The sequence below is a fragment of the Crotalus tigris genome, unplaced genomic scaffold (genome assembly GCF_016545835.1).
Source record: "Crotalus tigris isolate CLP2741 ecotype Arizona unplaced genomic scaffold, ASM1654583v1 scf7180000024337.5909745, whole genome shotgun sequence".
In the NCBI taxonomy this organism is placed as follows: domain Eukaryota; kingdom Metazoa; phylum Chordata; class Lepidosauria; order Squamata; family Viperidae; genus Crotalus; species Crotalus tigris.
The window spans coordinates 2,389,728-2,403,313 of NW_024100507.1; the positions used below are offsets into that span (position 1 = coordinate 2,389,728).

Sequence of the window (13,586 nt, forward strand, 5' to 3'; positions counted from 1 at the left end):
CCCTTTGCAGTTCTGTATTAATCAGCTGCTTGCATAACTTAGTTGGACAAAGGTATCCAAGGTGACTTTTCAGGGGTAGTCAACCTTGACTCTTTTATGACTCGTGGACTTCAACTCCCAGAATTCCTGAGCCAGCCAGAGTTGAAGTCCACGAGTCATAAAAGAGCCAAGGTTTACTACCCCTGCTTTATATGGATGTCATGGTGATTTTATCAAAAACTCCAGTTTGCCTCAGGAGGGCTTTTACAAAGGACAGTACTGACAATCAGCTCTTGTTTAATTACCAGATTTTTGCTCTTTGCCGAAAGCCAAAAAAAATTAGTAACTGGAACAAAGCAAACATCCATGAGCAAGCTGCAGACAATTTAGAAAGTACAAGTATTATACAGGTAGTGTTTTCCCTCAAAAGGAGAAGTGCCTGTTACAATTCAAGGCTGTTCCTGACTCCACTTTTATACTGAGCTCAGATAGGATAATCAACCCGCAAATTCATCTCAAAGCTACATTATAGCTTAAGACTGGTTTGTCCAAAATGTTGCCCTTGTCTAGTAATCTCTGGTTGAAACTTAACTTCTGCCCAGTGAGTCTAGCTCCATTAATAAATGGTAATGCATTTTATTCGCTTTGGTAAAAAAAAAAAAAAAAACGTATTGGATAAACTGCCAACCTTTGGCTTATGCTATTAAGCCATGGGGATGCTGCAATGTTCGTAAGTGTGAGAAAGTGTGAGAAATGGTCATTGGTCCCTTTTTCAGTACTGTTGTAATTTCGAAGTCACTAAACAAATTAAGCCCAATTAACCATTGAAACAGCTTGCTTTCAGAGGTTGTGGGTGCTAGAGGTTTTTAAGAAGAGAACTGACACCCATTGGTCTGGAATGGTATACAGGGTCTCCAGCTTGAGCAGGGGGTTGGACTAGAAGACCTCCAAGGTCCCTTCCAGCTCTATTCTGATTCTGATTCTATCTGCAGGCTATGATCAAGTTGGGCTGCTTCTTAAACAATCAGTCCATAATGCCGAATGGCAAAAACAAATCTAGTCTGTAATGGTGTTAAACCCTAGAGACTGAATCCAAGTCCGCAGCTAGCAATACAGGTAGTTGTCGAGTTACGACCATGATTGAGCCCAAAATTTCTGTTGCTAAGTGAAACACTTAAGTGAGTCTTCCCCATTTATGACTTTTCTTGCGACGCTTGTTAAGTGAATCGTTGCAGCTGTTACGTTAGTAACACAGTTGTAAAGTGAATATGGCTTCCTCATTGACTTTGCTCATCAGGTCACAAAAGCTGATCACATGACCTCGGGACACTGCAACCATCATAAATAATTTTGATCACGTGACCATGGGGATGTTGCAACGGTCGTGTGAAAGATGGCCATAAGCCACTTTTTTCAGTGCTGTCGTAACTTTGAACTGTCACTAAATGAACTGTTTTAAGTCATGGACTACTTGTATACCGCTTCACAGTGCTTTCCAGCTCTCTCTCCAAGCAATTTGCAGAGTCAGCCTATTGCCTCCAACAATAGACCTGTATATTTTGACATTTTGGAAGTGCCCAATCTTCTTTCAGACTTGCTTAACAGCTTCCTGTGGTCTGTGGATGCTCTTATGGCTCAGGGGCAGTCAGAATAATTGTACATAATTTTTGGTGGATTCAACTTTTCTATTTTACTGTGTACTTTGTTGACCTTCTTACTTTTTCTACTGGGTTTTAAGCTGCTGGACGTGGACCATCATCACATGATCCTTCTCTATTTACAGCTCTACTATGGTCATTGCAATTATGTAGTGAAGAAATGTAAATTGGATGAATTATAATTCGTTGAAGTTCACTACATGAGTCTCTGTAAACCTATTCTGAAATATACACAATTTTTTCATTATAATGTGGAATCGTTTTTTTTTTTTAAGGAACATTTCATTAACCAGAAAACTCGTCTTTCCACTGTGGGAAATAATACGGAGATGAATTACACTAATTTATGTGTTCCCACTGGTATTGGTCTTTATAGTGTAAAAACTTGGTAAAAGAGTTTTTTTCCCCCTGGTAAATAAAATTTTATTGCCTAGCCACAAACTATGCTAAGCCTTTATTTTCTGTCTAAGGCTGTATGCTGATCCAATGGTTGTCTTACTCAAAGAATCGGGAAGTTAAATTAAAACTGACTGTACCTGGTGCAATATGAAAACAACTATTAAGAAACTAAAATATACAACATATACATACACACACACATACATACACACACATATATATACATATACATTCTGAAGACATCATATATCATGGCACTCAAGTTATTGTGAGAAAGTATCAAAAGGGTTGATTCCAGTGGTGGGATTCAGCTAGTTCGTAGCGGTTTAGTAGAACTGGTAGCTAAATTTTGTTTGAGTTCGGAGAACCAGCTGAACCCATGCTGCTTCTGGAAGTCCATTCTAGGCCTCGGAGGCTTGGAGGAGGCTTCCCAGGCCTAGAACAGCCCACAGGAAGTGCATGGATGTCACTTCCGGAAGTCAATTCTAGGCCTCAGAGGCCCAGGCCTGCATCCATGCAGAGAACCAGATATTCAGGTAATTGAATCCCACCACTGGTTGATTCTACTTCATCTGATAGGGTTTCAAAATAATGAGTGGCAAAATCTAAGTTAGGTCAATATTTAAAGGCAATTGTTTCAAGAAATGCACATGTATTATAATTAGAAATGTACATTTCTTGAAACAATTGTTCACAAGCTGTACCACTGGTTAATTATTCTCACTGTTACGAAGTTTCTCCTTAATTCCAGGTTGCTTCTCTCGATTAGTTAGTTTCCATCGTGTCTTATCCTGCCCTCTGGTGTTTTGGAAAATAAAGTTGTCCCTCTCCGCATAATGTAGCAGAGCAAATGCCATGAGGTCAAAGGAATTGCCTGCAGAACTCAAGAGACAGGATTATTGCAAGGCACAGATCTCCAATGAAATTTCTGCTGCACAGAAGGATCCTAAGAGCACAGTGGTCTCCATAACTCTCAAATGAAAGAAATTTGGCATAACCAGGACTATTCTAAGAGCTAGTCACCTGGTCAAACTGGGTAATTGGGGGAGAAGGGCTTTAGTAAAAGAGGTGACCAAGAACAAGATGGCCACTCTGACTGAGCTCCTGAGATGCTGTGTGGAGATGGGACAGAGTTCCAGGAGGACAATCATCACTGCAGCCCTCCACCAATCTGGGTTTTATGGCAGAGTGGCTAGATAGAAGCATCTCCTCAGTGCAAAACACATGAAAGCCTGCTTGGACTCTGCAAAAAAGCACCTGAAGGACTCTCAGACTGTCAGGAACAAGATTCACTGGTCTGATGAAACCAAGGTTGAACTGTTTGGCCTCAATTCTAAACGTTATGTCTGGAGGAAACCAGGCACCATTCATCACCTGCCCAGTATTATCCCAGCAGTGAAGCATGGTGGTGGCAGCATCATGCTGTGGGAATGTTTTTTAGCAGCAGGGGCTGGGAGACCGGTCAGGGTTGAGGTAAACCTGAACGGAGCAAAGAACAGGGATATCCTCAATGAAAACCTGTTCCACAATACTCAGGACCTCAGACTGGGCCAAAGGCTCGCTTTCCAACATGACACCAATCCTAAGCACACAGCCAAAACAACACAGGAGTGCCTTGGAGACAACTCTGTGAATGTCCTAGAAAGGCCCAACTAGAGCCCTGACTTGACCCTCTTGAACATCTCTGGAGGGACTTGAAAACCTATGGTCGCCATCCGACCTGACTGAGCTTGAGAGGATTTGCAAGGAAGAATGGCAGAAAATCCAGGTGTGCAAAGCTTGTTGTGTCATACTCAAAAAGACTTGAGGCTGTAATTGCTGCCAAAGGTGCTTCAACAAAGTACTGAGTGAAGGGTCTGAATATTTATGCCAATGTCATATCTGTTTTTTCTTTTTAATACATTTACAGACATTTCTAAACTTCTGTTTTTACTTTGTCATTACGGAGTACTGAGCGTAGATTAATGAGAAAAAATGAATTTCAACAACTGTAGAATCCGGCTGCAGCACAACAAAATTGACGAAAGTGAAAGGGTCTGAATACTTTCTGAATGCATATATACATAATATCATTGTATTATATGATGATATCACTATCTGCTATGCTAGGGTTCCTCAACCTTGGCAACTTTAAGACTAAGTGGCTGAGGAATTCTGGGAGTTGAAGTCCACAAGTCTTAAAGTTGCCAAGGTTGACCCCAGTGCTATGCTACTGTCTGGAGATTGGCCTTTTCTTTTCACAGAGCTATGGAGGAAACTATCCCACATAACTCAGCAGTAGCTTACTATATAAAACAGAATGCCATAAGGAACAGACTCTGGGCTTTCACTCCACTAGAGTGTGATACTGCATAGTATCTAAAACTCTAAAGGAGTACTACATAAAGCATTTACTGTGTCAATTTGGAATATCTCACACATCAGATGCCCTGGTATGGGTCAGAGTCGAGAAGCATGCATACCAATTGTACACATTTATTTGGGGTGTATTTTCAATTTACGCACAATTAGGGAAGCAAAATCATAGCAACTAGTAGACCACCCAATTGTATCAGATGCACTATTTCAGCTAATCTGTCAAGTCCATTATGAAACCACTGTTTGGGAAAATGCAGCGAAGGCAAATTTACAAGCTCCAAATCCCACAAAAAGAGAACAGCAGACTAGCCAAGATCTGTTGTTGTCTGTACTAACATTAAAAGGCCTTAATTAGAAATGTACTAGCTTGAATACGAGACAGTAAATGTTAAGGGAAAAAGAGAAGAAATATCTGATGTTGTAACCTGAGATTTGCACTAAAGATTTTGTTATTGAACTATTGATTAACCCAGTCATCAGGTTGCTTTTTAAATACTCAACTGTAAAATTGGAAAATTAATAAAATATTATTTTAAAAGGCCTTAATGTTATGGTTAAACATTATCATCTCTTGATGCACAGAAAGCCAGGGATTTGCACTTCAACAGACACAAACTGAGGTGCAGAATATGTGGGCCAGAACATACACACACATAACAGTGACTAGATATATTTGTGCATTGACAAACAGCAATTATTATAGTCAGTGCTTTTTTTTCTAAAAAAAAAAAAAAGTGCCGGAACACACACACGTCATACAACCTGCCTTGCCTATCCTACAAGGTTCCATCTCAAAAAGGTGCCACAACTCCGTTCTGGGCGTTCTATGAGAAAAAAAGCCCTGATTATAGTTCACAAAATATTACATTATTCGAGAATCAAGATTTCAGTTTCAAGAAGGAAGATGTTATCAATTAAGAGAAACTGTTTTAGTCTCATAGAATCATGACTAAAATTACTCATAATTAGATGAAGTTTCATTGTTGAATGGATTTATTCTATCTCTTATTTTATTTTAGACTCTTCAACTCCAGTGTCTGGTATTAATTAGACATAGAAAAATAGTTTTGTGACATAAGAACAGTTATTTAATTTTCCTATTTTGAAAAGAAAACATTGACCAATAAATATTAGTCAATGCTTAAAAAAGAAAATGCTGCAACTCATCCCCACATTATTTCCTTCAGTGGAAAGATAGATTTTCTAGTTAAAGAAATGTTCCTTTAAAACAAAAGAAAACAAAAGACTTTCCACATTATAAGGGGGGGAAAATCACACAAACATAATTTCTAAGGCCTTTTCTGAGGTTTGCCTGGAGACTGTATGAAAATCAGAATCCATAAAAATATTTCCTTCATTCCCTAAATAAATGCACACCAGGTTGACTTTAATTCATTGGTTGCTTTCCCAAACAAATTGTGTGTGATGAGCAACCTCAGTGGAAGAATTTGGAGCATTTAGAAAAAAGGAACCCCAAAGTAATTAAGAGGCTGGAAAGAAGAACTTGGATTCTTTTATTTTTAATGGAGGAATGAATTATGCTATCATGGTCTACATTTGAAAGTAGGAAATCAACAAATAGTGTAGCATGCGATGACAAAAACAATACCCTGTAGAGAAGAAATTCAATAGCCTCTTAGTTCAAGTAAGAGGGCAACACGGGGTGCGTGTGTTTATGTGTGTGCCTCAAAGTTACTCCTTTTCTTTCATAGTTCCAAGCAATACTCAAAATGGCCATCCCTGCTTCATAAGCTTCTGGGATACACAATCCAAAGTTGGACACACAGCTTTATTATACATATCCAGTGCAGAGTTTATTAGCTTGCTATCATGCTTGGAAAAATGTTCTGGTGTTAATGATAGGATTTTCCTTCATGCATCAGTCTCTGCCAGCTACTTCCTGCTTAGAAATTAGATAGGTTTCAACAGTCATATATATTCTGTTGTGCACTGTGCACAATTATTAGGCGAGTATTTTGACCATACCATTTTCATGCATATTTTCCACCTCCAAGCTGTATAAACTTGAATGCTGGTGGATATAAGCATGTGTATAAGATACGTATTTGTGTAATTAGGCAGAGTGTGGCCTAAGGAGATCAACACCCTATATCAAGGTGTGCATAATTATTAGGCAGCTTCTTTTTTTCAGGCAAAATGGGCCAAAAAAGAGAGTTTGACTGTGAAAAGTCAAAAATTGTAAAAAGTGTTGACATTGCTAAGATATTGGGGCATGATCACAGAACCATCAAACGTTTTGTTGCAAATAATCAACAGAGTCACAAGAGGAAAAAAGACGCACATTAACTGCCAAAGATTTGAGAAGAATCAAATGGGAGGCTACCAGGAACCCATTATCCTCCAGAGCTGTCATATTCCAGAACTGCAACCTATCTGGAGTGTCCAGAGATACAAGGTATTCAGTGCTCAGAGATATGGCCAAGGTAAGGAAGGCTGAAACCCGACCACCACTGAACAAGATACGTAAGTTTAAACAGCAAGACTGGGCTAAGAAATATCTGAACACAGACTTTTCAAAGATTTTATGGACTGATGAGACGAGAGTGACTCTTGACAGACCAGATGGATGGGCCCATGGCTGCATCAGTAACAGACACAGAATTCTACCTCGACTCAGATGCCAGCACTGTGGCGGTGAAGTACTGGTATGGGCTGGTATTATTAAAGATGAGCTAGGTTGAAGATGGACTCAAAATCAAAAACTACTGCCAGTTTTTAGAAGACACTTTCTTCAAGCAGTGGTACAGGAAAAAGTCTGCATCTTTCAAAAAGACCATGATTTTTATGCAGGACAATGCTCCATTACATGCATCTAAGTCAGTGGTTCTCAGCCTTTTTAATGCTGTGACCCCCAACCGGTCGTAAGTCGAGGACTACCCAACCGGCCATAAGTCGAGGACTACCCAACCAGTCGTAAGTCGAGGACTTTCCCTGCCCGGGAGTGCCGTGCATGCGTGGTGCTGCCCCCTGTGCCAGCCGAGGCGTAGCTGGCAAGTGGCAGAGATGGCGCAGGCCGACCACCTGGGCCACCAGCTGGCCCAGCCCAAGGGAGGTAAGGCACCCACCGGGCCCCACGGGCGCCAGCAACCCTCCCTGCACCCGCCGGCCTCCCACCTCCCACCCCTGGCCCTCTTTTACTTACATTTTTAGAAGTTGCTCAGCAGGGAGGGGTGGAAACTTCCAGACAGCTTGCCTTCGCTTCAGACAACTTGCTGCACCGTTTGCAGAATGGGACTTTTGGCGGTCTCAGCAGGGCAGAGACAGCCTGGACAATTCCTATTGGCTTTTGAAAGCCAATAGAATTAGACTCTATTCAAGAGAGTCTATTCTATTGGCTTTCAAAAGCCAATAGAATAAAAGGGAGTAGCACAGCTAAGGAAAAGGGGGGAAAATGGCGGACTGCGTTGTTTGGCGACCCCCGTGAAATGGTCGTTCGACCCCAAATGGGGTCCCGACCCACAGGTTGAGAACTACTGATCTAAGTATTCCACTGTGTGGCTAGCTCAGGGGTCTTCAAACTTGGCCCTTTTATGAATTGTAGATTTCAACTCCCAGAATTCCTCAGCCAGCATGTCTGGCTGAGGGATTCTGGGAGTTGAAGTCCACAAGTCATAAAAGGGCCAAGTTTGAAGATCCCTGGCTAGCCAATAAAGGCTTTAAAGATAAAAGAATAATGACTTTGCCCCCTTCTCACCTGACCTAAACCCTATTGAGAACTTGTGGCCCTTTCTTAAATGGGAGATTTATGGTGAAGGAAAACAGTGTCTGAACAGTGTCTGGGAGGCTATGGTTGCTGCTGCACAAACGTCAACAGATCAAGAAACTGACAGACTCCATGAATGGAAGGCTTATAACTGTTATTGAAAAGAAGGGTGGCTATACTGGTCACCCAATTTTTTAAAAAATGTCAGAAATGTTTATTTGTACATTTTAAGTTGTTTATTATTCTCACTTTTAAGAGATGCAAATAAATGAGTGAGATGGGCAAATTTTCATTTTTCGTTTAGTTGAGTAATAATTCTGCACACTAATAGTTGCCCAATAATTGTGCACACATAGATATTCTCCTAAAAAAGCCAAAATCTCACTTTTACTTTCTTAAACATTCAGGTTTGAGGTTTATTAACATTTTGGATTGACTAGAGCACTGTAGGCATACAATTTGCCTAATAATTGTGTACAATGTAGAACGTATGCCGTTATGGCAAATTTTTTCAACAGTTTTAGAGGGGAAAAATCCAGATCACCAGTTTGCATACAGCCATGCCCCAAATCCACATAACCATTAAAAATAATTATTCCAAAGTAACTTAACAAACCTAAGACAGCTGAGAATGCTGAAATTAAAGATCAGTCACAGCAGCCATGATTCAAGCTCTGTTAACATTTACTAGAACAGCTGAATTTTACTAATATAGCCCTGCCAAACCCAGAAACATTTTCAAATATTGAAAGACTTGAAAATATCAGCAGATGAAGGGCTCATTTTTCCATATAAAACACATAATGGGTATCTGTGTCAGTTTATTTACGACAGCCTAGAAAATGAAGGTTCTGTAACAACTTCAAGCAGGATGATCAATTTCAGAACACTCTGGAAGTACATGTGCATGTCGATGTGAGTGTGTGTGTGTGTGTGTACACATACATACGTACATGTGAATGGGTGATGTCTTCTTTTCTGTAATTTAAGCCCATTATTTCTTACCCTATTTTCCAGAGACAATCTGATCAGTTATTTCTTTTCCATTTTTACCTATCATCCTTTAGAAAACGGACGTGAATTCAGACTGCATTTCAAGTGCTGTGAACATTTTAGGGGAATTATACTCACCAACATATGAGAACTTTTAAATAACAAAGACAAGCAAAGATTTAAATCTGGAATAGAAAATACAGATGTATTCTGTTTTATTCTATAACTGTGCTAGGGTTTGTGTACCTGCCAAGAGATGAATTATATTTGGACAGACCTGACAAAAGAGCTCACAAACAGCACATTCTAATTCCTAAAACAAAACATGAGGCGTGTAGTGTTATTCTTTCCAGTCAGACTTATTGCAGACATCACTGGCATGGTCCAACTACTGGAAACCAATGGGAATATTAATATTGCCTATTAAGCCCAATTTGATCTCATGAATCCAGCCTGCCTGTCACCACAGCACTCCGATAAAGGTGTTCTGAGGTCAAGAGGATGTAATATCAATGGGGCTTCACTATTCCAAGAAAAAAAGAAGGCAACAAAACTATCTCTGGCAAGCGTCAAATCAATTTATAGGAAACCCCAAAAGTAGGTTTTAAATGACATGTTTTTCAAAGTGAGAATAGATGCTGGAACTAGTTCTAAAAACTGACTGGCTGAGCTTTAGCTACAGCTGAAGACAATCAATCACAGCACTGAAAATCAACTGGGGGAAGGGGGAAAAAGTAACCGGACATGTAAAATAGTTACAAACCATTCTCAGCTTTGAAAAAAATACAACGAAAGGGAAGGATCTTAGTGTTTTATCTGCAGTTAAACATCTTCTAAATCACTTCCAGTGGACTGCTGCAAAAAAAGACCAGCTATGGTGTAAAATACAGAATGCTGGAAAGTAGGATGAAAATGTATTTGACAAAAAGCCACTTTATCAATACTAATATATTGGTCTTCTCCAATTTGATGCTCTCCAGATGTGTGGGATGTCAATTACATATTGGCCAGCACACCTGCAAGACACTGGATATGGGATGGATGCATTCCTACTATACCCACAACCTCCATTTGGAGTGAACAAACATTACCACTTGAACCATTGGGAAGAATGAATATTGTCAGGAGGAAACAGAAATGCTTTTTGAACAAAAAAATTGCTGTGGGAGTAGCTGAACTGCAGTTATTTTCATCAGATAAGACCCGATCTTATTTATGGAACAACCCTAATAAAAAAATAGCGTATCATGAAGTAAGAGACACGCCCAAATTGCCGTTTCCATATGTTAAACACAAAATCTACGGCAACCATGCCTGAATGAAAAATCAAGTAGTTTCAGCCCTACCAGTGTGTTTTTGCTGTTGCTCGTATTAGATGAGGGAAATAATGTGTCAATGCTGCAAATCCCTATTCTATATTTTGTTTTCAGACAGAGACTAGTCTAATGTGTGCCAGAGATATAGGTGGGTCTTCTTCAGGAAGGAGTAAGGAAAAAAGTAATTCATGTAGGTGAGAAAAAAGACCACTATGGGACACCTGAGAGTCCAAAGCAAGCTCAGTGTACTCAGAACCATCAACTCATTTCTTGATTTTTTTTTTCCCTTTTGTGAAACTCATATCTCAACACCTCCTCAGTCCCACTTTCCTTTGTGAAGCCTTTTGTTCATTCAAAGGCACATGACTTTCTACCAAGCCAATATGGACAGAGTCCTTCCTTGGTTGGCCATGATCTAGAGCAGGGGTGTCAAACTGCTGGCCTCTTGGCCAGATGCGTCACCAGGAAACCGCGCCAACCCCTTTGCCGGCAATGGGAAAAAAAGCTCCGATATGTCATGTGACGTCACATGACATCACGAGTTTGACATGTCTGATCTAGAGAATCATCATTATTTAAGCAACAATCGAACGTCAAAAGCTGCTTTTGATTTTTCACTAACTTTTAAATACATCATTTCCACTGTTAATCCCACAGATCCTGATACTGAGATAGAATCTTAATCCCAAAGGTGTAATTGTTTATAGAAACTGCAGTTTTAAACCAAACCACTGGAACAATCTCATCCAACAAATCATTTTCTTTTTTTTTCTTTCTGCATCCTCCTGATGTCTTGCCAAAACAGTCTTCAGATATATCCTAGGGAATTATGTAGTTTTCCTCATACATTGTTGGAGTAACATACAAACCAAACTCTTATTTCAATTTAAATTAGTCATCCATGTCATAAACGGACCATGCCATCTCCTCTGCCTTTTCCTCACAAAGCACTATAAATACTCTTTTTTGTAACTTCACTGTTTTAGCTGTCATTATTGTCCACTGTCTCACATAAAAACAAGAATTCTATTAAAAATCAAGCGCTTAACATAAATATTAAAATAATAGTAAGGACAAAATATAACTCTATATCAAACTTCATAACTACCGTAGCACCTATTACCATAAACAAAAGAAATCTGATTTGACAGTAAATTAAGTATGGCTAGTCGAGAGGCTGGTTAACGAGCCCTAAAATATCATCATTTAAATCACTCGTATATTTTTTGTTTATGGTTGACAATCTTATTAAAATTCATTTCACTAATCAGTTCATTCTATATCACTATGAATACCAAAGAACCCTTTAAAAAAGCCTTCAAGGGAAGGAGATTGGGATTTTACAAAAAAATAAAATAAAAGGAAAATGGCCACCAGTTAAGTTCTCCTCTGGCTTTCCTGTGATGAAGGCTGTCCTACCATGACCCCCTCTTCCTTAATCCCACCAGTCCATCAAAGGGTAAAATAATGAACAAGTCCATTTTTCAGTTTTCCAGGATGAGTTTGACAAAAGAAGCCACATCTGTTTCTTTGGATTCATGAAAGGAAAAGAAGGGGTGTTGCTAAAAAAAGAAAAGAAAGAAAGAAAAAGGAAGCAATGAGTGGAAGAAGACAAAATTTCCCAATAAAAATCCATATTTTTTAATTTGTTTGTTTGCATCCTGCCTTTATTATTTTTACAAGATATACTCAAGACAGTGAGTATATCCAATATATCCTCCTCCTCCTGTTTTCCCCAGTGAGATGGGTTGGGCGGAGAGAGAATGACTGACCCAAAGTTACCTAAGCTGGCTTTCATGGCTAAAGCAGGATTTTAACTCAGTCTCCCCCTTTCTAGCCTGGAGCTGTAAGCACCACATCAAACTGGCTTAAATTTCTAGGGAAATACTTCTTGAGTGCCATGACAGAACCTTATTCACCTCATAACCAGTTTGCAGGCTTTCCGTTGAGGTTTTTTTTCACTCTTCAGCATAGTGACTGGGTGCTTAGTCTGCACTGGTCTTGCACCCCAATGCAAGTATGGCTTATTGTTTCTTGAGGGCACAAAGACACAACTGCTTCTCTACTGCCCTTAGCCTACTGAGATTACAACCTCCACCCGTTGTTTCCTGCTCATCAAAAGTAGCATTTCCTGATTTCTACTGCCTCAGGCAGTGTTGTTCATTTTGCCTGCTATACTTCATTTCATTATAAGTGAAGTCCTCCAAACTAATTGGCTGCTGGCCACTGTTATTGCTGCCCATGTATTTATTTTTTGTGGTTTCCTAGACCAATGAAACACTAGAGTTAATACAGCAACAATTCAAACAGGTTCACCGGCAAATACAGAAAGGCTGTTTGTTTGTTTGTTTAAAATACAACTTCATATCTCTTTTTTAAAGAACGCTGAACTATAATGAAGTCACTGGAAAGTTTTGATAAGCTACCAAAAAAAAAAAAAATTAGGTACCTCAGTATATATATTGAAAACTGTGGCAATAATAAAAAGCGGAGCTCATATTTTCCATTTGTGTGTGTGAGCATTATGTGCATTTATATATTTCAATTTATAGACAAGCAGAAGCAAAAATGACTTGGATTAGAAACCTACTGATTCATCAATCCCTGATGCTAATTTATAAAACATCATATCAAACAACTCCAGCATTTGAAGGAAAATCCTTCCTTCCTTCCTTCCATCCATCCTTCCTTCCTTCCTTCCTTCCTTCCTTCCTTCCTCATTCAGTGATTTCAAAACTGTACCTGGGTGTTCTTCATTCAGATGAATATATGTGGGCAAACAACAAGGGAGAGCTAGGGGCAAGCTCAGACATGGTCCTTACAGGCACCAGCAGCTCTATAACTGACATTTCTTTTGATTATGTAAAGGCTAAAGCAGAGTACAGAAATATTGGGATGGCACTATTCTACTTGCCTCCTCGTGTCTGTTCAAAAGAATGAGAGAAACCTAAGTTACATTTGAACTCAAGAAGATAAACTCACCATTAGCTCGGGATATGTAGGTCTTTCTGTGGAATTTTTCTTCAAGCTTTGAAAAAAAAAAGAAAAATACATATTATTTTATGTTCCGTATATAAACAAGAAACAAAGGCCAACCTAACCCCAAAAAAGCTACAGATAGGTCTCTCTAAAGCCGAATGGATAGAAATTATGCTTAAA

The 13,586-nt window shown here is 39.4% G+C and overlaps 1 protein-coding gene across 5 annotated transcripts in view; it reads right to left on the minus strand.

Annotated features, from left to right (window-relative positions):
- Positions 1–13,586, minus strand: part of MAP2K6 (mitogen-activated protein kinase kinase 6) — a 209,097-nt gene that overhangs the window by 85,188 nt on the left and 110,323 nt on the right. For 4 of the 5 annotated variants that reach the window (XR_005554513.1, XR_005554514.1, XR_005554511.1 and 1 more), the window contains exon 11: positions 13,410–13,455. Coding sequence is in view for 1 of the 5 variants with exons in the window: in XM_039325365.1 (XP_039181299.1) it covers positions 11,912–11,989; positions 13,410–13,455 (124 nt within the window). In the remaining 4 variants the exon portion in view is untranslated. Of the gene's footprint in view, positions 1–8,503; positions 11,990–13,409; positions 13,456–13,586 lie in introns of those variants that run through there. The other variant, XM_039325365.1, reaches the window with a different exon arrangement.